Consider the following 25,136-nt stretch of genomic DNA (forward strand, 5'->3'; position numbering starts at 1 on the left):
AACCCAGAGATGATGGCTATGCTTTCCCAGGCCACCGAGAATGTCATGCTTGTGTGGAATCCTCCACCTTGTAGTTCCTCTGATGTCACCACCCTCATTGGTGGAACCGCTTTGGGGTACACAGGCATTCCCTCGGTGTCCAACAGCCACTTCCACTTTGCGGGCTGACCCATTTCTCCCCTAACGGGGCTGTAGGTATTTGTATTATAGGTATTAACATCCTCCTGGAAACAAGGATACCGTGGTGCGAAACACCCTCACAAAAGAACAAAGCCGTCGTGTTTACATCTGTGATGACAAGCACTCATAAGGATCAACTAAACGCTGGATTTTCAAAAGTATGTGAAATATTTAAATATAAAGTTTGCGGCATAGAATATTTAAAATATGTCCAAGAGTTTTACAGAGTGGTCTGTTATTGTGGTGACATTTCCACGCCTCGAAACATGACAATAAACAAAATGAACTGTGATTCGTTGTTTGACATGTCGATCAAACAGCCTCAAGGGCAGGCCTTGGCCAATGAAAGCTGCCATGAATTACAGACCTTCAGTCTGGAGGTCTGGCTACGTGAGACTACTTCAATAACATCAGGCCAAAGCCATGAGAGACCTACCCAACGATTCTACGTGAACTGTGTACTGTGACGGACATCATGCTTTGAATGACGAAGATGACTGTACAGTCTCTAGATCATGCGATGTCCATGCTAGTGGTCCAGGAACGCCATCTGCTGTGTCTGGCCAACATGAAGGAGCATGATTAGATGCAGTTCCTGAACCCTCCCATGTCACACCCAGACTTTTTCCTGCTGTCGAGAGATTTGCCAAGCAGTTCTCGGTGGCACAGAAGTAGACTGGGGCATTCAAACACATCCTATGCAAGAGGAAACCTGCTGCTTTCACCGCACCTGCAGCCCCTCAGCCTGCTTATCACCGTGGGTGCCCCCCGTTGCTGCCTCCAGCCGATATAAGGTTGGGGTTTTACAGCCCTCACTTCATTGTGCCCATGAAAAACAGTGGGATACGACTGATCTTAGATCTGTGAGTTCTGATCCATGCGCTTCAGAAGCTGCTGTTCAAGATGTTGATGCAGAAATGCATTTTCGAGTGCATCTGTCCCCAAGATTGGTTTGCAGTGATCGACCTGAAGGAAGCATACTTTCATGTCTCGAGGCAATTCACACCCATTATTTCAGAGGCTCCAGGGGCCGTTCCACTCGGTCTGCTCCATATGGGACCACTTCAGCACTGGATCCATGGTCAAGTGGTCACCGGGTTCAGATTACACCGGCCTGCTACAGAACTTTAAGCACGTGGTCAGATCCCTAAAATCTTTGGGCAGGAGTACCCCTGACAAAAGTATACAGGCATGCTGTGGTATTCACAGATGCCTCGGCCACCGAGTGAGTTGCCACGTACAACAGGAATGCAGTGTCAGGTATTTGGATGGGTGCACAACTGCAATGACATATCAATTACCTCATATATGAACTTTGAGTATATCAACTGGCAAGGCGGTTTATGCTCCCGTTGCATTCCGCAATTCGTTCGCCACCTCCTCTTGTGGAGTCAGAAGCATCTGAGCTCCCTTCTGCCATCCACATCCCAGGAGTGTTCCATCAGGCTACTGATGAGCTGTCTCGAGCAGCACTTCCAGGAGAGTGGATGCTCCACCCCCAGGTGATTCAAATGATCTGGGGATGGTTTGGAGTTGCTCAGGTAAACCTGTTTGCATCTCCAGAAACCACTTACTTCCAGTGGTTCTACTCCCTAACCGAGGCAACGCTCGGCACGGACGCACTGGCACACAGCTGGTCCCAGGGAAAGTGCAAATTAATTAATTAATAAAATTCCCCAAGTGAGCCTGCTTACACAGACACTGTGCAAGATCAGAGAGGACAAGGAGCAGGTCTTGTTAGTGGCTTCAGATTGACCCAACAGTACCTGGTTCCCAGAACTCATACTCCCCTCTCGAAAGCCCCTCCCTGGCCAATTCCTCTGAAGAATGATCTGCTTTCTCTGTGGAACTAGAGACCGACTCTCTAACCATTAGGCCATGACTTTCCATCAGCCCCCAGGATGATGCAACATATGATAGTGGATGCCATCACTTTGGCAAATAGTAAAAATTCACAGTTTTACAGATTAGATTATGAAATGTTCATATGAAGCTTTGGTAGACTTGTGGCTTTAGCTACACTAAAATTTTTTTATACATTTAAAAAATATGTTTTTCATATTTTTATTCTAGTTTTTATGTTTGAGCTTATATATCTCTATTATCATAAAAGTCTGAGTGATCCTGAACAGTAAACTTTGAAGTGACAGCTTTGTGAACAAATGTTGATTATGAATCTAGTCAGAAAGAATCATGAGCAGAAACATTTTTATTTTGGGTATATAATTTCTGTCTCCCATGCCAAAAAATGGGGGGTGACTGGTAAGGGGTTAATGTCATAGATATGTTAGAATGCATCTCATTTTTGGTTCTGTGGCAGTGCATTGATGCATTAGTTCAATTGAACTTTACTCCAAATATATGAACCAATATTAGTGTTAAACTGTTTGACTTTAAATCTACTATTGATTTTCACTGTTGACTGATTTTGCAGAACATTTATATGCAGATGCGACAAATATGTCACAGGACATGCAATATTAGTTTATCACTATGTTTGAAAGTATATTTTTTTCTGATTATTGATTCCATAGGCTCTCTCTCAAGCACCTGCATGGTTTAAAACACCAAATAGTTATGCTATGACAAGTACAGAGAGTCTCTCTCTTGCTCCACCCATGCATGATAATTTTGTGTATCGCGATCTCACGGTCTAACGATATGATGATTTGAAAAATGAATATATCGCCTAACACTATTGTTAATAGCAGATGTTCATCACTAATATCCAATGGTCTTTAATTAGTCACTTAATTGTCTCATTAACTTTAACTCTTTGAGTACTTGGGATTTGACTTGAGACTTGCTTGTGACTTGAAAGGAATGACTTGGTTGCACCTCTGGTGAAATGAGCTGGCTAAGTTTATGGGTGGAATAAACATATGGCAGTACTTTTACTTTCATACCACTGGACTTTCCACCTCTGCTTGCAGGTCACTAGAATGTTATTAGCATGATTAGCAAACCAATATCATGCCATGAAAAAGTTTCTTGCATGTTGATAACATTATTAGCAAGTGACTATCATGTCACTAGCATGTGTCCAGCATGATTAAGTAATAGCATGTTCCTAGCATGATTAACAAGTGATTAGCATTTTGCTAGCATAGTTAGCATGTGACTAGCATGTTGATAGCATGACTAACAAGTCACTAAGATGTCGTTAACATGATAAGCCAGTTACTAACATGTTGTTAATTCGTTAATTCGAGCATGTTATTAACATTAGCAAGTGACTAGCATGTTGTTAGCATGACTAGCATGTCATTAGCATGATTAGCAAGTTACTGGCTTTTCGCTAACATGTTTCCAGCATGATTAACAAGTGACTAGTATGTTGTTAAAATGATTAACAAGTGACTGAAATTTTATTAGCATGATTAGCAAGTAACTAACATGCTGTTTACATGTTTCAAGCATGTTGTTAACATTATTAGCAAGTGACTAGAATATTGTTAGGACATATCCAACATGATTAGCAAGTAGCTAACATGACTGACAAGTGACTAACATGTCGTTAGCCTTATAAGCAAGCAACTAACATGTAATTAACATGATTAACAAGTCACTCGCATGTCGTTAACAAGTTTCTTGCATTTTGCTAACATTTTTAGCAAATGACTACTTTGACACTAGCATGTTTTCAGCATGATTAGCAAGTGACTACCATGTTCCTAGCATGACTACCAAGTGACTGGCATGTCATTAGCATGATTTTCAAGTAATTATCATGTCACTAGCATATTGCTAACATGATTAACATGTTAGTAGAATGTTGTTAGCATTTTTCTGTGTTTATCCATCTTAAACCATCTAAAACCAGTTGATTCAGTAAAAAAATAAAAATAATATATATATATATATATATATATATATATATATATATATATATATATATATATATATATATATAAAAATAAATAAAAATGCTAAAAACAACATTACATGCTAAAACAGTGGCCAAAACCACTTTAAAACCAGTTTGGGAGACCAGCCAAAGCAACTAATCAGCTTAGGCTGGTTTTAGCTGTATTTTCAGTAGGGAGTTTTAAAGTTTTGCTATGGAAGTAGACAGCTTAAATACACCATAAGTCTTATTGTATAAAAGTTTTCACCCCTCTTCAATGAAAGTCTATGAGATTTTAGGTGGTCTAAATAGTCTGGTTTACGAAAACCATAAGCCGGATCAGATAGAAAATATATAGCAACCCAAGTCAGACCAGTCTGAAGTTTTGGCCCGAGTCTGGTGGTTGTAGCTTTAAAAAAACATTTTAAAATTAGGTCTCAGTAGAAGAAGTTTAAATCAGATTTCAGTAAATTGGCTTTTTCAAGCCACATTAGCCTTTGGCAAGCACCACTAATAATAATAAAATTAAATTAAGGGGAAGTCGCGGCCTAATGGTTAGAGAGTTTGACTCCTAACCCTAAGGTTGTGGGTTTGAGTCTTAAGTTGGCAATACCAGGACTGAGGTGCCCTTAAACAAGACACTGAACCCCCAGCAGCATAAATGGCTGCCCACAGCTCCAGGTGTGTGTTCACTGCTGGGTCGGTGCACTTTGGCTGGGTTAAATGATGAATCTTGTCACGTATGTCACGTGGCTTTGTCAAGCAAATTTAATAATATGAGTATGTGCAATGGTAGAGCCAATATGTATACAGGTCGTGTGCTGCCTTCAACCAATCAAAGACACTAATGCCCCAAATATGCAAATAAGAATGTTAACCTGGGGTTAAGGAATGTTCAGTTTGAAATGCCAGCTTATTAAACCAGAACTAATTGTTAACTCCATGCAAATTGTGAGAAGAGTGAAACGTGAAGCAAGAAAACCCAGGATTGCAGTTTAGAGTGGCCATTTTTAAATATGTGAGTAAATAAATAAATATTAGAAGAGTGGCTCATCTCCTGCCTTCATAATGTCTTTTTGAGAGCTGAAAATCTTTTGAAATCTTTCAAGTCAATTTGTGAATACAATTTATACATGAATAAATTGTTACATGTTTAGGTCTTATTAAAAGCCAATTTTGATGAACTTCACATTATCTCATCGCCTTCTATTTTATCTTTGAGTTTTAAGGTACAAAGCAAATTAGTTATTTTTTCATGCTCGTAGTACATGCTTAATTCTTAAATCCTATTTCTGAAAATTTGAGGCCACAAGGATTGACAAGAACAATGCTTGCTCATGCCACAAGTTTTTTTTTTTTTTTTTGGGGTCTGGCAGCTCAATGTCTCCGCCTCCTTCAAACTATATTTATACAGTGTTTTGTCAGTGAAAGCTCACTGAATGTCTTCATGATGACCATCATCTCTCTGCTCCTGCTGGCCTCTCTGCTGCCACACCTGACCTTCACTGGTGAGACTGACCAAAGTACTGAATTGATTAATCTGCGCAAAATTAGAACTAAATAGCACTCTCTTGTTCTCAGCTGATGTGGATGTGGGTATAGTAAATGGCAGGGAAGCAAAACCCCACTCCAGACCTTACATGGTTTCTATTCAATTTTTTGGACATCACATCTGTGGTGGATCCCTCATTTCTAATCAGTGGGTCTTGACTGCTGCACATTGTTGGAACAGGTAAAAGCTCTGATTACTTTGAACTGAAACATTAAGTTAAAATCACGTTTGACGGACAACATTTGTAGTCCAACGATACAATGTCTTATATGTCATAAATGAGCATCATGACTTCATAAATAAATTTTTACAATACATTCTTTCAACAGACGTATGACTTTGACGGTTGTTGTTGGTGCTCATGACTTAAGAAATAGTACGAGTTTGAGCCGCATCAGTGTAAAGAACTACATCCCGCATCCAGACTACTTAATCTGTACTTTGCAGAATGACATCATGCTTTTGATGGTAACCAACTGTGCTCATATTACTTGTTCAGACAATATCTGGTCAGGAAACAGATTTTGAATAACATTCTGTATGACTTTCTTTTGAAATTTCTTGTTAAAAAATAGAAGGGACTTACTTTCTAACCTATTGAAAATAACTTTGAGTATTTTCCCTGCATGTCCAAAACCTTAGAAAAAAAAAAAAAAAACATAATTTGTTTGAGGTTGTTATATAAAACAGTCAAAAATCTAATGTGCAAGAAATATACTTTAAGAGGAACATTTTTTTTTTTAATTCACTTTGGCCTTTGGGGCTTCTGTCCTAACCACAAGTACAGCAATAAAATCAGCCTTAAAAAAGATTATGTTTATTACTAATGGTTGTGCTTTTGAATTGCAGCTACAAAGAAAAGTCAGACTAAACAAAAATGTTGGACTGATACCATTGCCAAAGGACAGCAAAGACTTCAGTGTGGATACTCCCTGTAGTGTTGCGGGCTGGGGAAGACTGTGGACTACTGGCTTAGGGAGCGATCGTCTAATGGAGGTAAACGTGACTGCACTAAATCACGAAGAGTGTCAAAGTAAATGGGGACCCATCTACTCGGCCTTACAGATGGTCTGTGCATATGGCGGTGGCGGATCCTGCAAAGTATGTACAAAAATTAATAAATACATTTCCATTAAAAAATTCACAGACTTTATGATAATGTATGAACTGATTTTCCTAGTGATGTGCTGATCTGTGTTTCTTAACAGGGAGATTCAGGAGGTCCTTTGGTTTGTGGAGACACTGCAGTTGGTGTCACATCTTTTGGTGACTCTAAACTCTGTAATTCAGCTGAGCGTCCTAATGTGTATACTAAGATTGCAGCATATCTTCCATGGATCTACCAAAACATTAAAAAAGTTAAATAACTTCAAAACAAAAAAAGAAGAAATGTTTTTTTTTCTTGAATTCTTCCATTAACCTTCTTTCAATAAACATATCGCATCAATCGGTCATAGTGTCCTCATTGTCACCACAGATTATTAACAATATTACATGGGAAAACCATAAACCAAAAATAAAACAAAATAAAATAACAAGAAGCCTGGAAAAGCCTCTAGGATTTGATTTGTCACATAAAATCTAACAACATTTGTAACACATTCATAATTAAAATAAATTACAATAAAATAAAGGAGGAAGCTAATTAGTTGACCTTTCTTAAAGAAAAAAAAAATGTTTCCCAGTAAAAGTAAAATAAAAACACTTTTTTAGTTTTAACAAATTCATGTTAAGGTAAATATACCGGGTGTCTATTCCAAAAAACTAATTTCAGTTGAGCTAACTAATGTAACATTTTCTTCAGCTATGTATCAATCTGATGATGCAAGCTGATTTATGTGTTAAAACCAAGCAAACTGATAGCATTAACAGAACAAAGTAAGTGTTTCTCCAGTTGAGTAAGTGCTACAGTTATCCTGCTCACATGCATGTGCTAACATAACCAGAGAGATCACCACGGTATCAATAACTGCAATTACTGCAATAAAGCACTGAACAGTCTTAACGTTTCTAGACCAATCTTCAACCAAACCACAGGCTCTGCTCTCCATCACAATGCTAACACCCTCAAAATGCAGCAATAACAGAGACCCTTTTAAAACCAAACATAACAACATTAATTGTGAGAGATTCCTTTCTTTTCCCTGTTGTACTGTATTCTCCATAAGTCTAATGAATGTTTCCCTGACTTCTGTATCTGTATCTGTTTGCTGTCTACTTTTTATTCAATACTATGGAGCATCCTAAAGCCATCACTTAGTTCATTTCAGTCAGCACTATTTTGGCCTTCCCAGTGCTAAAATTGTAATGGGCCCTCTTTTCATTGTTTAAATGCTTATCTGAATGTAAAATTAAAATTTAATTAAATGTAAATATGATAATACTAGTTAGTCTTTAAGCTCCCTTTTCAGAAACATGTGGTTCACAATCTCTTATGGGTTACAGAAATGGCAAAAGTTGCAGTATACATGGAGTAAAAACTTGACATTTATTTAAGGTAAAGGGTAATGACCTGGGCCCGGTTCCCCAAAACGTTCGTATCGCTAAGTAGTTCTTAACCTATTCCTTAACCTCTCTATTAACGGCTAAGATCTAAATGGCTAAGATCTATAAATGCGTAAGCATGGTGGTGTCCAATAAGCGACCAACTTTGTCAGCAATCCAACGTGTCCTTAATTGAATCAAAGACGGAGCCGGACGCAGAGCCGTTTAGTCCATGTCAAATTTTAAGCCCTTTTGACATTTTGCCTGACGTGGCTATATTAAAAAAGATTTTGCCTCACAAAACAACTCATTATGGAGATGCTGGACCTTCTCACACCTGCGCTTGCCAGGTTAACGGGGAGTCATTTTGCTTTAAGCCCTGAAGTCCAGCTGCTTGCAGCACTAAGGTTTTTTGCTACAGAGAGCTTCATCGAGGTCGTGAGAGAGGGCTACGACCTAAGCAAGACCTCGGTGTGGAGCTGCGTCCACACTGCCAATGCCCTTCTGCACCATGCCGGGGATTACGTCTGGCTGCCGGCAACACGTCAGGAGATCCAGGAGGTGCAGCAGGGCTGTCATGCCATTGTTGGCATCCCCAGAGACTTGGTCCTGGTGGATGGCGCACTTATCCCTATCGCCAATCCATCAGTGATTGATCAGGTGTACATATCGCGAAATGATACGTGGCCATAAACATTAGGTTAACATAGGTTATAGTGGATCATAGGGGTGTGATCTCAAAAACTCCGACCTGGTGGCAAGGTCCAACAAAAATTCAAGTTCCTCTAACGAGAAGCTTGGTGCCCTTTTTTTTGTTTTACGTTGCTTCCCCACCCTATTATGTATCTAACTCTCTCTCTCTCTGTTCATTGTAGATAGGTTGCTTTTTATTTAAAACGTTAACCAATGACAATCAATACCACATTAAACAGAAGTAGGCTAACTACAGCTGCTCGCCAATCAATTCTGATTGTAAAGTACCTTGCCATGAATATAAAAGTTTATTACATAATTTTTAGAAGTCGTTAAACCCATGTCAAGAAGCGGCACAAGTGGCACAACGGAATAAGGAGGGTGGATGATTAGTAAGGGATAACCGGTACATCTAACCGTCACAACAGATCGTGTGAACATATTACTGACCATTTGATAATTTAATTTATAGTCTATATTTTACTGATAACATAAACTATGTTAAATTAATTAATTTGAGGAATGTTTCATTTGCATAAAACGTGTTTTCTTTCATAACACCGTAGTGCACCTTCGTGTGAAGTGGAAAATCAATTCCTGAGCAATCGATGCCAACTAATTCAGCACCTTCATTTTGGACAGCGCCTTTGTAATGTAGAACGTAAGAGGCAGCATGTTTAGAAACTTCCTAAGGGACACTTCAGGGAACACACTTAGGAAAATAAACAACTTTGGTAAGATATATCTTTCGAGTCTTCCTAGTGCACTAAGAGTGAGTGTTATCAGGGAACCTTTTAACATACTCATTTTACTTATTGTGGTGAGCCAGCTAACGAGGGATTAGCGTCGCCCAGGAAACAGCGCTCACACTGCAATCACTGGGGAGAGCATGGTGATCAAAGACACCTGAACCTCATCAGCAGAACAGCTTTTAAGCAGAGGAAAAGGAGAGGTAGTTGAGCTTCGACTCCAGAACTAGACTAACACTGTGTTCTGGCTCTCTTTCAGATTCAGGTGTCTGAGGAACAGCACGTCACGCCGCACCTACTGATACTTTGGGCTGCACAGCCAAGACTCCTACACCAGAGCACGCCAGCACTGCACAGTCTACTTTCACCCACTGCTCAATAAATCGCCCCTCTGGGGACTTCACTGCAGTACTGTCGTCCGTGTGATCACTCTCCCCGCCACACTGGTGGAGAATGCGGGCACTAAGAGAGTGATTCCTTCCCCACAAACCCGGATCGACAATTAGCGTTAAGTGTCCCCGTAGAACCACGCTCTCTCTCTCTCTCGGCTCGGCGTGCCTCTGGGGCTGGAAATGGAGGAGATTATTCGCAGACTCACAGAAATAACGGTCCGACAGCAGCAATTCTCTGAGCAGCTGGCAGCCCGGCAAGAGAGGACGGAACAGGTGGTAGAGCAGCTGCGTGGTGCCACGGCCCAGCGAACCCCACTCCCTGAGCCACGATGGCAGGCCCATCAACACCTCACGAAACTCAATGACCAGGATGACGTGGAGGCATATTTACACACCTTCGAGGTCATTGCGACCAGAGAGGCATGGGAGAAAGAGCGGTGGGCACAGTTGCTCGCTCCTTTCCTGACAGGAGAAGCCCAGCGAGCATATTACTCCCTCCCACCACCCCGAAATGAGGATTATGACGCGCTGAAGAAAGAAATCTTGGCCAGGGTTGGGCTGTCCCCAATGTGTGCCGCCCGACACTTCCAGCAGTGGACCTACGACGAGCACCTCACCATCCGAGCTCAAGCTGCCCGACTGACTCGCCTTGCCCACCTCTGGCTTTTACACGACGGCCCAACGGCGGCCCAGGTTGCTGAGAGGGTGGTAATTGATCGCTTGCTTCGGGCCCTGCCACGTCACTACCGGAGGCTCGTGAACATGCGCAACCCCTCCAGTCTGGCAGAACTGATGGAAGCGGTGGAGCTGGCAGAGGCATCCTTTGCCCCCGAGGCAGGAGACAGAGTGGCGACAACGCCACGGAAGACCAAGCTTGACCGACGACAGGCGGAGGGCACCTCAAGGCCAGTTAATGGACCAGTGGTACCTGCGCCGGGACAAACCGATGAACCCATGCCCACCGAGCCGCCATCCCCGGGAGGTCGCGTGTGGAAAGCTGGTTGTATCGTCCATAGAGCAGTCCCGCAAGGTGCCCCTGAGCGAACCGTCTGCCTGGATGGGGGAACCGTACGAGCTGTCCTAGACTCGGGCAGCTCGATCACTTTGGTCCAGCCTGGGGTACTGCGACCCCGGCAGAGTGGGAAAGCTAGGATACCCATAACCTGTGTGCATGGAGACACCCGCAACGTTCCCGCACAGCGTGTTACCATCTCAGCCAGCCCCGGGACATGGCAACTGGAGGTGGGGGTGGTTAAAGACCTCCCAGTACCGGTGCTACTGGGAAGAGACTGGCCAGGTTTCGATCAGCTAATGGCCACCGCGATGCAACAAGGACCCAACCCCCGGGCTCGCCACAAACAACTAGCAGAACGTACAGAAGGCCGCCGACCAGCCCTTCTGGCCACCGACAGCGACGGGGATGGTGAGTGTGCTAATTCTACTAATATGTATATGAACTTGTTCCAACAGATCACAGCAGGGGGATCGTTTGGCCGAGAGCAGCGGGAGGATGAGCGCTTGAAGAATTGCTGGACTCAGGTTCGTGTAATAGAGGAGGAGGTGCGCCAGCCCCCGCCGCACCCCACCCCTTACTTCATAATCAAGAATGGCCTGCTTTACTGTGTTGCCCAGCGTCGGGGGGAGGAAAAACTGCTCTTAGTGGTGCCAAGGACCAAGACTGAGACGGTAATCGAGCTAGCACACTCGCACCCGATGTCTGGACACCTGGGCGTGGTTAACACCACACAACGGATTCGAGACCGGTTCCACTGGCCAGGATTGGAGGCGGAAGTGAAGCGATTTTGCCAGAGCTGTCCAACCTGCCAGCGCACCTCCCCTCGTCAGCCTCCACCCAGCCCACTTGTGCCACTACCCATCATTGAGGTGCCCTTTAGCCGCATCGGTATGGACCTAGTTGGGCCTCTGCCGAAATCCGCCCGGGGTCATGAGCACATCTTAGTCATACTGGACTATGCAACCCGGTACCCCGAAGCCGTGCCCCTCAGGAAGGCCACTTCCAAAGCCATTGCCCGTGAGTTATTCATGCTATTCAGCCGAGTGGGAATACCACAGGAAATATTGACTGACCAGGGAACCCCCTTCATGTCTCAGCTCATGGCGGAGCTCTGCCAGCTCCTTAAGGTGAAGCAGCTCCGCACTTCGGTGTACCACCCCCAGACGGATGGATTGGTTGAAAGGTTCAACCAGACACTGAAACAGATGTTGCGACGGGTGGTGGCGGAAGATGGGCGTGACTGGGACCTGATGCTCCCCTATGTGTTATTTGGCATCCGAGAGGTCCCTCAGGCGTCCACTGGGTTCACGCCTTTTGAGTTGTTGTTCGGCCGACAGCCCCGTGGGCTGTTGGATGTGGCAAGAGAGGCATGGGAGCAACAGCCAGCACCCCATAGAACCGTTATCGAACATGTGCGAGAGATGCGTGAGAGGATTGAACGGGTGATGCCTCTTGTCCGAGAACACCTTGCAGAGTCACAGCGCGCCCAGAAACGGCTGTATGACCGGCCAGCCCAGCCAAGGGAATTCCAACCTGGGGACCGAGTGCTGGTTCTTGTGCCGACTGCGACTTCCAAATTCCTAGCCTCCTGGCAGGGGCCCTACACCATCATAGAGAAAGTGGGGCCAGTAACGTACCGGGTTCGCCAAGTGGGACGCCGGAAGGAGCAGCAAATCTACCACATCAACCTGCTCAAGAGGTGGGTGGCACCCCGGGAGCAACTGGCAGCTTTTGCCCAGGAGGAGACCCCAGTGGTCGCAGTAGGGGAACAGCTCTCTCCGATGCAGAAGGCGGAAATAACCACCCTGGTCAGACAATTCAAAGATGTGTTCAATCCACTACCCGGGCAAACCCGGATTATACAACATGAGATCCGCACGCCCCCTGGTGAAATCATTCGGCAGAGGCCCTACCGAATCCCGGAGGCTCGGCGGCAGGCTATTGAGGAGGAAGTAGCCCGGATGCACCAGCTGGGAATCATTGAGCCATCCCGCAGCCCTTGGTCCAGTCCCATCGTAATGGTCCCAAAAAAAGATGGAACTCTCCGGTTTTGTAACGATTTCAGACGGCTGAATGAAATCTCAAGCTTCGATGGTTACCCCATGCCCCGTGTGGATGAGCTCTTGGTGAGATTAGGTGGGGCCCGTTACATCTCTACACTCGATTTGACCAAGGGCTATTGGCAGGTGCCCCTCACCCCCGACTCAAAGGAGAAGACTGCCTTCAGTACCCCTGGTGGCCACTGGCATTACCGGGTTCTCCCTTTTGGCCTTCACGGGGCTCCTGCCACATTCCAGAGAATGATGGACATCATTTTGCGACCGCACCAGTCCTACACCGCTGCGTACCTGGATGATGTGGTCATCCACTCGGTGAGCTGGGAGGAACATCTCGATCGGTTACGGAGAGTACTAACGGAGTTGCGGCGAGCTGGACTTACTGCTAACCCAAAGAAGTGCCACTTAGGGCTTGCAGAGGCACAATACCTGGGCTACCAGATTGGCCGGGGGCTAATCCGACCTCAGAGCAGAAAGATAGAGGCGGTTCAGCAAGCGGCGCGGCCCACCAACAAAACTCAGGTGCGTGCCTTTCTGGGACTAGCCGGATATTATCGTTGCTTCATACCAAATTTCTCCTCAATAGCCAGCCCTTTGACAGACCTGACCAAAAAGGGACAGCCAGAAAAGCTGAAGTGGACGGCGGCAGCTGAAGCCGCATTCCAAACCCTCAAGGAGGCGCTCTCGTCTTCGCCCGTCCTACATGCCCCGGACTTCAGCTGCCCATTCATCCTACAGACAGATGCTTCCGACACTGGCCTGGGTGCAGTCCTTTCCCAAGAGAAAGGAGGAGAGGAGCACCCAGTCGTATACATAAGTCGGAAGCTCACCCCAGCAGAGACTCGATATGCAGCCGTGGAGAAAGAAGCGCTTGCCATCAAGTGGGCCATCTTAGAGTTGAGGTATTACTTGTTGGGCCGCACCTTCACTCTTATCACAGACCATGCTCCGCTCCAGTGGATGGCCCGGGCCAAAGATACTAATGCCAGGATCACCAGATGGTTCCTGGCCCTCCAGGATTTCCACTTTAGGGTCCAGCATCGGGCTGGGGCAGCTCATGGCAATGCCGATGGGCTCTCCAGGATGTGGTCACTATGGTCAGGCCTGTCAAATAACACTTCCCTCCCACCCCCCCGATCTCCCTTGTCTCTCCACAGATGTTCACGCAGTACCAGGACGGCGCTTTGGGGGGGGGGGAGTGTGGTGAGCCAGCTAACGAGGGATTAGCGTCGCCCAGGAAACAGCGCTCACACTGCAATCACTGGGGAGAGCATGGTGATCAAAGACACCTGAACCTCATCAGCAGAACAGCTTTTAAGCAGAGGAAAAGGAGAGGTAGTTGAGCTTCGACTCCAGAACTAGACTAACACTGTGTTCTGGCTCTCTTTCAGATTCAGGTGTCTGAGGAACAGCACGTCACGCCGCACCTACTGATACTTTGGGCTGCACAGCCAAGACTCCTACACCAGAGCACGCCAGCACTGCACAGTCTACTTTCACCCACTGCTCAATAAATCGCCCCTCTGGGGACTTCACTGCAGTACTGTCGTCCGTGTGATCACTCTCCCCGCCACATTATGCATTTATGTATTTATTATTTTAATTCTTTTTGCAAGATAACTTTCAATTTAATCTTTTTTTCTTTTTTTGTGGTTTCTAGCAATCAACATAATTTGTAACTGACATGTCAGTTGGGTGATAAGGTGAAGGGGTTGAAAAATATTATTTCTAAAATGGAGAGTGCTATTCTAGAGACGTAAAAATAATAAAAAGTAAGAATAGGCAAAGAAAAATGGATACATGTTAATCCCTGTAACTTTTGCACTGTGAATGTTGTGTTATATATTGCTTGTCATTGTTAATGCTAATAAAAGTGTCTTAAATGATCACACAACAACTTGATGTGATATGCTTATTGTTATTTGAAAAGGGTTCTATATAGAACCTTTTAGGGGTCAGTTTTCTGCATAACAAAAGCATAGTAGACAAACAGTACAGACTATTATTACGATTAAAATCAACAGATTTATGTTCAATAAAGGGATAGTTCACCCAAAAATGAAAAAGGAGACCTCACGAGCAGGCTGTGTTTTAAGGAGAGGCTCAGACAATTCAGTCATTGTTTAGTTTGATCATTTTGTGTCTTTACACATCAATGTATCGTCATGAGACACAGGGTTTATTATTATTTTGTGTGTGTGTGTGTGTTTTTGTTTGTTTTAGTTTATGTTTTAGCCGTGATTTCCATCCACTTACATTATAAGACTGATAAACTGCAACAATTTGTTTTAAAAATGTCTGTTTGTGTTCTACTGAAGAAATAAAGTAACCTACATCTTTGATGCCCTGTGGGCAAGCAGATAAATATCAAATTTACATTTTTGGGTCAGCTATCCCTTTAAGTAAAGTAAACTAAAAAGTGTGAGTTAGGACGTAGACCAATACTGAGATCCAGCCAAGTACAGGACGTCTCTTTTCAGACATTTCAAGACCTGACAAACGGTTTGGTGCAAACCAACATCCATCATGTTCAGTTGATTAAAACAAGCACTGTCCAATGCCAACAGATGTTACACACTTATCAGACAAAACACAACAAACCTGTCTGTTACTCTTTTTTAGTGTCACTAAATGAAATGTAAATAAAGCTTAAGAGATCTTACCACTCCTTTAATGCTTTAATGCATTTAATGCATTTTTCACAAATGTGTATAGATTTTATTTTTTTATTTTTTTTGGCTTCGCAGGTATTTTTCCTGGATAAATAAAGGAATAATAATAATAATAATAATAATAATAATAATCATAATAATAATAATAATAATAATAATATTAATAATAATAATAATGGCAACATTTAATTTTGGACATGTAATATATATATATATTTATATATTTCTATTGGCAGACTAATGCAAAATATATAAATAAAAAATCTAACATGTTTTAGATTTGTGCACACTTCTGTACATATTTGAACAGTGATATTCTGTCTATCTTTAGTCTCATTATAGGGGTCAGCACAATGTTTATGTCCAATCAGACATGGCTAATCCCATAGGAAAGAAAAATCACAAGTGAGTTCTCTTTAACATCTTAAATATTTCTGTTAGAAAAAAATGGAGGTTAGTTTTAATATCGAAAGGAGACATTTGCTCGAGTCTCCTGCTTCTCAAACTTGTCTCCTGAGACAAAAACTCTAACAATCTCACACTGGTCTCCATTAAAGCTTTAAAAGAGATCTCAACAACATACTGTGCTAAGATTTTACTCCTTAGCTAGATACTCTGATTCTCTCACATTTGTCTCTTTTAAAGCTGAATAGATCTCTTACCTAGAGACTCTGGATCTATAACTGTTTATTGTACAGTACACTGGCTTCACCCTTAGTGTCTTTAAAAAACGTTAAATAGATGAACGAAAATCATGCAAAATTGAAGGCCAAAATGTTCTCTTTTTTTTTTTTTTTTTTTTTTTGTAGTCAGATGCTGATTGCACAAAGAATATTTATTCTCTGGTTCTTATAGATCTATGTTCAGAAACTAATATGCTAATCTGAAGAAACTACAGTTTAATGCAACATCAATAACTTTTTTAAATCTCCAAAAAAACAAACAGACGTGCTTAGCTCAACTCAAGAGTTTTAAACAGCCACAAGAGTCTTGATATGAGGATTCTTTGTTGGACCTACAATGTAAAAATGAAAAGAGAGCATCTTTTGGAGAACTTCTAAGAATCCTTTTACAGTTCCCTCAAATATCTAATTTTGTGCTCAAGGAGTTCAAAATGTATTTTAGGTAACTGAAAATCTTTCCTTTATGATGGGATCCCTGGAAGACCTTTGATGTCTTCAAAAGCCTAGCAGGATGATATGGGTTTCTACAGGATCTTCTAAGTACCTCATGGAACTGCCCTTTATTTTAAACCCTGTAGTTAATAGACTTCTCCGTGATATACATGTGCTATCAGGGAATATTAGGTAGTGGCCACCAGATTTTATCGAGGTAACAACATCCTTAAGCCATGTGATATAGTTTTGGCCTCAAGGTCTTATGCTGGTACTATGTTTGTCAGTCTTACTTCAAAATAAAATGTTAATGATTACAGGTTGTGTTGCACTCATTGACTTTCTGTTTCCTTATTTGGTCATTTTCCTGTTCGTGTTTGGTTAATTGATTAATCCACACCTTTCTCCATTCACCTCATCACATTACTTCCCTTGTGTTTAAATACTCTGTCTTTTTAGTTCCTCATCGTCCGTGATCGTTGTTTCCTACGCTTATGTATTGTATTATGTTGAATGTGCCCTTATTCTCCTGCGATTATTAAAAGTACCCTTTAGTATATCTTCTCCTTTGTGCGCCTTCATTCATATACCAGCAGCCGTAACAGGTGGCTGTGGAGATTCAGATTTGTTTATGCATAAACTCATGGCCATGATGTTATTTGCTCAACATAAGAAGTCAAGTGTAAAGAAAAAGATGTTGTTCCCTCAGCATTGGATCTTGAGGCTGCATCTCATTAACACATTCTTATGATATGTTTCAGCTGCATGTAAACAGAAGTGAAGCAAACAAAACATATCCTTTTCCAGTCACCATAAGAGTCAAGAGAAAGAGGAACATGTATTTGGTGGCTTCAAGCTGCAAGCCATTTACATCATACATACAGTGGTGGAAACTTCTAGAAAGACAAACTTTGGGCCTTCAGTGTCTTTGCTCCATCAGCTCAGATGTGGTTTTAGAAATTATTTCTATGAAATGTTACTACACCTTACAACTAAAACGTTGTGAAAGAGCTCTGCTTTTGCAACACAACACATCTTTAATTGTGACAGAATTGTAAAGCAATTAAATATGTTTTGAGTAAAAATAATTAAATAGAAAATAAAATATAATTGTGAATTTTACAGCATTTTAAGAATTAATAATTTCTAGAATGTTTTACTTTTTACTACATAATGCGAACTGATCTAAATATCTGATATTCAATACAAGTGAAGTTTTCTTGATAGCACTTGTTATTGTTGAATACCATGAAAAATAATTTTCACTTGTCCCTTCATTTCGTAATAAAATAAAAATCTATGATACTGTAATACACTTCACGGGGAGAGGGGCAAGGAGAGGTGGAAAACACAGGAACTCAAGGAAGACGTTTACAACAGCCGACTAAGAAAATTGGAACAGGGAACACATATATAAAGGACTTGATGACGGGAGGAAACAAAAGACAGACTCTGACAGATACAGTGAAATGTACTCAGTGTACAAGTACAATGAAAGTGAATGGGGCCAATCTATGAATGTTAATACACTCACTGTTTTACTAGTATTACTACAAGATGTGAACAATGTATGCTGACACTTTTTTACTTGAAAAAAACAAAATAAAATAAAATAAATAAAACCTACTAACCTATTATATGTATATACAACTTTCTAATGTGCGACAACGCCGTAAACGACTGCAAAAATAGTTCACTTCATGGCTCAAATGGGACACAAGTTGTAACATAATAGGTAAAGCAGTTGCTTTATACAAAATTATGAGCTTCAGATTTTTGCTTCTAAACCCTACAAAAATTGGCACATTCACTTTCATTGTAAGTCACACTGCCACACTGTAACATTGATTTTTTTTCAAAGGAAAACAAGAAACAATTTGTATAAAATAAACAATAAAAAATAAATAAATAAAATGCTTTTGATTTATCTAAATTTCTATAAACTATTCAGAGTTGATAAGAGGTTAAACAGTCATTTGGAGCCATTTCCATGTCATGCAGACATTTGGTCAGATAAATGTCTCCACCCCCTTTAAAGTATTTTTATGCAGTGTTTTAATCAGTGAGAACACATTGATTGTCTTCATGATGACCATCATTTCTCTGCTCCTGCTGGCCTCTCTGCTGCCACACCTGACCTTCACTGGTGAGACTGATTGACTAAATTGCATATTGATATATCTGATGAACAAGACAACTAACAGTGCTATCTCTTTCAGCTCATGTGGGTATAGTGAACGGCAGGTAAGCAAAACCCCACTCCAGACCTTATATGGTTTCTATTCAGATTTCTGGTCAACACGACTGCGGTGGATTCCTAATCTCTGATGAGTTTATCTTGACTGCTGCACATTGCTGGGATGGGTACGAGTTTTGTTTAGTCTAAACTGGCATTAACTCAACAATGTTAAAGCCATGTCTGACTGACAAAAGGACTGTGGTGCAACCATACAGTGTATCATTTTCATAAATGAATAGCATAACTCAATAAATAAAGTTTTTTCAATACACTCTTTCAACAGATATGAGATTCCACATCAGAGTGGAAAACTGCATCCTGCATACAGGCTACAAACCTTTTTTGAATCACATCATGCTTTTGAAGGTAGCATCCTGTAATACATATAGCTGTTAAAAATAAAATCTGATCAGAAACACTAGCGATAAACCACACCAATAGACTCACACTATAAGAATGTAATTTATTGCAACTGCAGAAATTAGTAATTCAAGAAGTTTTAGGATAATTTGTTTGTTTAAAACGGCTGAAAATCATAAATACAACCTCCAGTAACATGACTTATTAACTTATCACGTTTGACCAATAGATGGCGCTGATGTCAAATTGATGTGGTGTGTTCCGTGTAAGCTTACAATGGCACACACACAGTTTGGTCTCAATATTCCAAAGCATTGCAGAGATCATCATACCTAAATTACTTGCAATGATTTGTGAAAACAGTTTTGTCCAGCAACACAAAATCCATAACTTTTTGTCAACATGGTCTGAAGATGATAAGATTTTATTTTGGTGAAAATCCAGCGGTCTGGGGGAGTTAGAAAAAGTAGTTTTTTTTAAGAAAATCTAAATGGCAGACAGGAAGTTTGGCTGACTGTTGCAACATTGGTATCGATGTTCTCAGCATGACCCAAGGATTCTAATAAATACCAGACTCTTTACAATTGGCAAAATTCATAGAAATCTATTAGCATTTATTTGAAATGTCATTATAACTTTTGTCTTTCAAAACCTGTTTGAGTACTTTCAGGTCATGTTCTCTATGGTATTGTACATACATACTTTGATAATGGTACACCAATGTGTTTGTAAAATATAGTAGTCAATGGTAATTTCATGTTTTGTTTTACAATGAAATTCCTCCTTGCAACCTTATCGTGGTGTTTTGAGTTTTGAGTACCCGAATGATCCTAGGAGCTATGTTGTCTGGGGCTATATGCCCGCGGAAGGGTATCCCAAGGCACCACCCCCCTTGAGAGAAGCTGGACTCTAAACTACTTTGGAGTTGCCTGCGGCAAGAGGAGGTGGGCTGGTGTGGGGTTGCTCATAGGTCCCCTAGCTCAGTCGCAATATGTTGGAGTTTACCTTGGTGAATGAAAGGGTTGCTTTCCTGCGCCTTAGGGTCGGGGATAGGTCTCTCTCTGCTTACGTGCCAAATGACAGTGTAGAGAACTCTGCCTTCCTGGGGTCTCTGGGAGGAGTGCTGGAAAGTACTCAGACTGTGGACTCCTTCATTCTACTGGGGGACTTCAACGCTGATGTGGAAAGTGACAGTGACAACTGGAGGGGTGTGATTGGGAGGAATGGCCCCTCGAGCTAAATCCAAGTGGTGTTCTGTTATTGGACTTCTGTGCAAGTCACAGTTTGTCCATAACTAACACCATATTTAAGCATAAGGGTTTCCATCAGTACACGTTGCACCAGGACACCCAAGGCAGGAAGTCAACGATCGGAGGAGGGGCGGAGCTGTCAACTGATCAAAACCTGGTGGTGAGTTGGATGCGATGACGGGGAGGAAGCTGGACAGACCCAGTGGACCAAAACATATTGTGAGAGACTGTTGGGAACGTTTGGCTTAGCCCACTGTCAGATTGATCAGATTCCGATGGAGGCTGGAGACATTGAGTCCAAGTGGACCTTGTTCTCCGCCTCCATTGTCAATGCGGCCACTCTGAGCTTTGGCTGTAAGGCCTCTGGTGTCTGTCGAGGCGGCAATCCCCTAACCCGGTGGTGGACACCGGAAGTAAGGGATGCTGTCAAGGTGAAGGCCAAGCGGGCTAAAGCTCAGGTGGTTGTGGAGGCAAAATATCAGTTGGCCTCTAAGAGATTCGTTCAAACTGTACGGCGCCTCAGGAAGGGGAAGCAGTGCCCTGCCAACACTATTTACAGTGGTGGTGGGCAACTGTTGACCTCAACTGGGGATATAGTTGGAAGGTGGAAGGAATACTTAGAGGATCTCCTCAACCCTATCGATATGCCTTCTGTTGAGAAAGCAGAGGCTGAGGGCTAAGAGGTGGACTTGTCCATTTCCCAAGCTGAAGTCACTGTGGTAGTTAAGAAGCTTCTTAGTGGCAAGGTACCAGGGGTGGATGAGATCCTGAGTACCTCATGTTGTGAGGCTGTCTTGGCTGACATGTCTCTGCAGCATCGCGTGACGGTCGGGTTGGAGGGGTCATGGGAGTTTGCCCAACCAATCCATATGTGTTTTGTGGATCTGGAGAAGGCATTCATTGGGGGGTGCTCCGGGAGTATGGGGTACAGGGCCCTCTGTTAAGGGCTGTCTGGTCCCTGTATGACTGGAGCAGGAGCTTAGTTTGCATTGCCGGCTGTAAGTCAGACTTGTTCCTGGTGCATTTTGGACCCTTTATCACCGATCCTGTTCATTACTTTTATGGACAGGATTTCTAATGCTGCCAGGGGCCGGAGGGTGTCCGGTTTGGGGATGTGATTTCATCTCTGCTTTTTGCAGATGATGTTGTCATGTTGGCTTCATCAGGCCAGGAACTTCAGCATGCACTGGGACGGTTTACAGCTGAGTGTGAAGCAACTGGGATGAGAATCAGTACCTCCAAGTCCGAGGCCATGGTTCTGAGCCGGAAAAGGGTGACATGTCCCCTTCAAGTTGCTGGAGAGCTCCTGCCTCAACTGGAGGAGTTCAAGTATCTTGGAGTCTTGTTCATGAGTGAGGGAAGGATGGAGCGGGAGATTGATTAGTAGATAGGTGCAGCTCCTGCATTGATGCGGTTGATGTACCTGTCTGTCGTGGTAAAGAAGGAGCTGACCTGCAAGGTGAAGCTTTCGATTTACCAGTCAATCTACGTTCCTACTCTCACCTATGGTCATGAGCTGTGGGTCATGACTGAAAAGACAAGATCCAGGCGGCCGAAATGAGCTTTCTCCACAGGGTGGCTGGATGCTCTCTTAGAGATAGGGTGAGGAGCTCTGCCACTCGGGAGGAGCTCAGAGTAGGACTATTGGTTATCAAAAAATGCTTTTTGACCTAGACGTGTGGGCATGTTTGAATGAGGCATTTTAGGGGGCTTTAGAATCTGATGCTCCTGCCTCCTGTACTATAAGGGGCTGTTCACATATCACATCTTTTGCATGTTCAAGTTCGTTATTTCAAATGTAGGCGCTGGTATGCACGCTAATAATGGAAGCATCTTCACCGCATCGAGTAAAAAACATCTCAACATTTCAGAATGCCGCAAGCACACCACAGGTAATGTGTCTAAAACCAAGCATGACCACTTTTATGACCACTTCAGTTATAATTAGATACCTCAGACAAATGCAGAGCTGTTGTGCAGGAGAGATGGCTTCATGGCAGAAGCTCTGTTTACTGAAGGGTTTACAGTTCACAGAAGCAGAGCGTGAAGTGTCAGTTTAATGTTAAAGAGAGCGACGTAAGATGAAGCTGCAAATCATTTAATATCAGTCGACTTTTAATAATACATTTTATGATAGAAATGTTAAATGATTTATATTTATATCAAGTGATGAAAATGTTTTTCAAATATGGCCAATTTGAGAAAGAGGGAGAGACATGTGTAAATTGTATGCATCTCTCTCTGAAAACAATGATTTTGCCCCCTTGATGTTGAGAAATATAATGTAGTGATTCAGTATCGATCAAGCAGCAACCTCTCGCTGTGTCTCGTGAAGCCAACAAGGAAGTGACTAAAACTGCAATTCATAGACTGGTCGCTTGAGGCTGGCTGCAAAAGGGAGTCAGTTCTATAGACTCCCCATGTTAATAAAATGGCTGCCCACTGCTCCGGGTGTGTGCTCACAGTGTGTGTGTGTGTGTTCACTGCTCTGTGTGTGAGCATTTCGGATGGGTTAAATGCAGAGCACAAATTCTGAGTATGGGTCACCATACTTGGCTGAATGTCACTTCACTTTTTTTTTTTTAAAACATCCAGCTTTACAGCAAAAAAAAAAAAAAAAAAAAAAAACATGTTTACAGCCTGGTTTAAAAAAAAATTCAGACTATATAGCTAATTTTACCCTTCATGACTACTGTGAGGGGGTGATTTTTTTATTTTATATCTCATTCGTTTAAATTGTATTAAGCCTTAAAGTTCTGCATAATGAAGGCACTACAGTGTCAGGTGGATTGCCGCTGCTTTCACCGCCAGCGCGCAAGGTCGACATGGCTTCAGCAACCAGCCCCTGCATTTTTGCCCATTTTTTATTACCCTGGAGTGATGTGCGGTGACAGACTGCCAGGATGGCAATGGCCTGCTCCATTCACTTTTGGCTTCAAAAACACTCTTCGGAAACCATTGGGTGATGTCAAGGACACTATGTCCTTGTTTTTATACAGTCTATGGTGTCGATTAATAAAAGTTGCATGGCCGCACTGACAAGTTTATGAGCTTCTGAATGTTACTTTTTGCACAGCGCAATCTCTGATCTCTGTGTGTGAGTGGCATGAGTGTTTGTGTGTGTGTGTGTGTGTGTGTGTGTATTGGCCTTGTCACACACACATATATGGCTAACGATTTATCTGTTATCCACATTTTTTTGAAGTGTAAAGAAATATTCATGAAAAAATATTCAGATACTATTTGCATCATATATATATATATATATATATATATATATATATATATATATATATATATATATATATATATATATATATATATATATATATATATATATATATTTTTTTTTTTTGTAACATTAAAAAATGTGTATGTACCATTTAAATACAGAATCGAACAACATTTGGTTTATGAGTCCAACTCTCTAACCATTATTGTAGTATAATGTAGATTATTCCTCACAGCAAATTTTATTAATGTACATCACTTTCAAAAATATAAACTTTAAGCCTGTCTGTTCATTTTTTTTTTTTAAGTCTGTTTAGCAGAAAACACATAAGGCTCACCTAATAATCCTATCCAAATATTTCCCATGAAAGTACAAATGATCAACCAAACTGTACAAATGACCCATCTACAACCTGAATTTCAGAAAAGTTGGGACGTTTTGAAAAATGCAATAAAATCACGAATCTGTGATTTGTTCATTCTCTTTCATTTTTATTTAATTTACAAGTACAAAGAAAATATTTCTGAATTTTGCACTGACCAAATTAAATGTATTTCATAAATATAAGCAAATTTTGATTCTGATGGCTGCAACACACTCCAAAAAAGTTGGGACATTCAGAGCAACACGCATGCATGCTTATCTTACATCCTGTATATTGTGGTTTCACATAATAGTTGATGCAGATGACAAGAAGTAACACAAATAATATCTTCTTACTATCAGTGTTACTTGATACCACAAGCTGAGAAAAAAAAAGTCTTATAGGCAGCTTTAAAGTGCTGTTATGTAAGTTTTTGACTCTATAAAAAAAAAATATTTTGCAAATATTTATGTAAGAAACATGATAATTCAACATACTTGCTTATCTGAAAACAATGTTACAGTCAGTTATTCTCCTTTGAAAATGTGCGTTCCGGGTCAGAATGTAGGTCTCCGATTTGGTTTGTGAAACCCACCCACTGTCAGTTTACCCAACTATATTTTGGTACACCGGGTTGCCAGTTAATAGGAAACACAGGATAATTCATTTCATTCATTGTCAAGTGTTCTCCTTTATGTCGGTGTGGTCAATCTGGCAACCAGCATGTGCGTCAAGTCTGAGGATCAGGGTGGAAAAAGAACATCTCCAATATTTTGAATTTGGACAACAATATCTAGTTCAATTACTCAGTGTCAATCCTACATACAGTACCTTTAATGTCTCCACCCATCCTTATATTAATACAGTGTTTTGCTGATTGTGGTAACCAGGGCCGCTGCTGGCCAAATGTGTGCCCTAAGCAGGATTGTATTGTT

The 25,136-nt window shown here is 41.9% G+C and overlaps 1 protein-coding gene across 4 annotated transcripts in view; it reads left to right on the plus strand.

The window, feature by feature from the left end:
• Positions 1–5,457: 5,457 nt before the first annotated feature.
• The window catches only part of LOC127942673 (duodenase-1), a 91,505-nt gene continuing 71,826 nt past the window's right edge, over positions 5,458–25,136 (plus strand). For 2 of the 4 annotated variants that reach the window (XM_052538546.1, XM_052538544.1), the window contains exon 1: positions 5,461–5,535. In XM_052538546.1, the coding sequence (XP_052394506.1) occupies positions 5,475–5,535 (61 nt within the window). In that variant the 5' untranslated portion in view covers positions 5,461–5,474. Of the gene's footprint in view, positions 5,536–5,608; positions 5,760–5,908; positions 6,048–6,428; positions 6,681–6,787; positions 7,027–18,844; positions 18,903–25,136 lie in introns of those variants that run through there. The other 2 variants (XM_052538542.1, XM_052538547.1) reach the window with 2 other exon arrangements.

The sequence above is a fragment of the Carassius gibelio genome, chromosome A22 (assembly GCF_023724105.1).
Source record: "Carassius gibelio isolate Cgi1373 ecotype wild population from Czech Republic chromosome A22, carGib1.2-hapl.c, whole genome shotgun sequence".
Lineage (NCBI taxonomy): Eukaryota > Metazoa > Chordata > Actinopteri > Cypriniformes > Cyprinidae > Carassius > Carassius gibelio.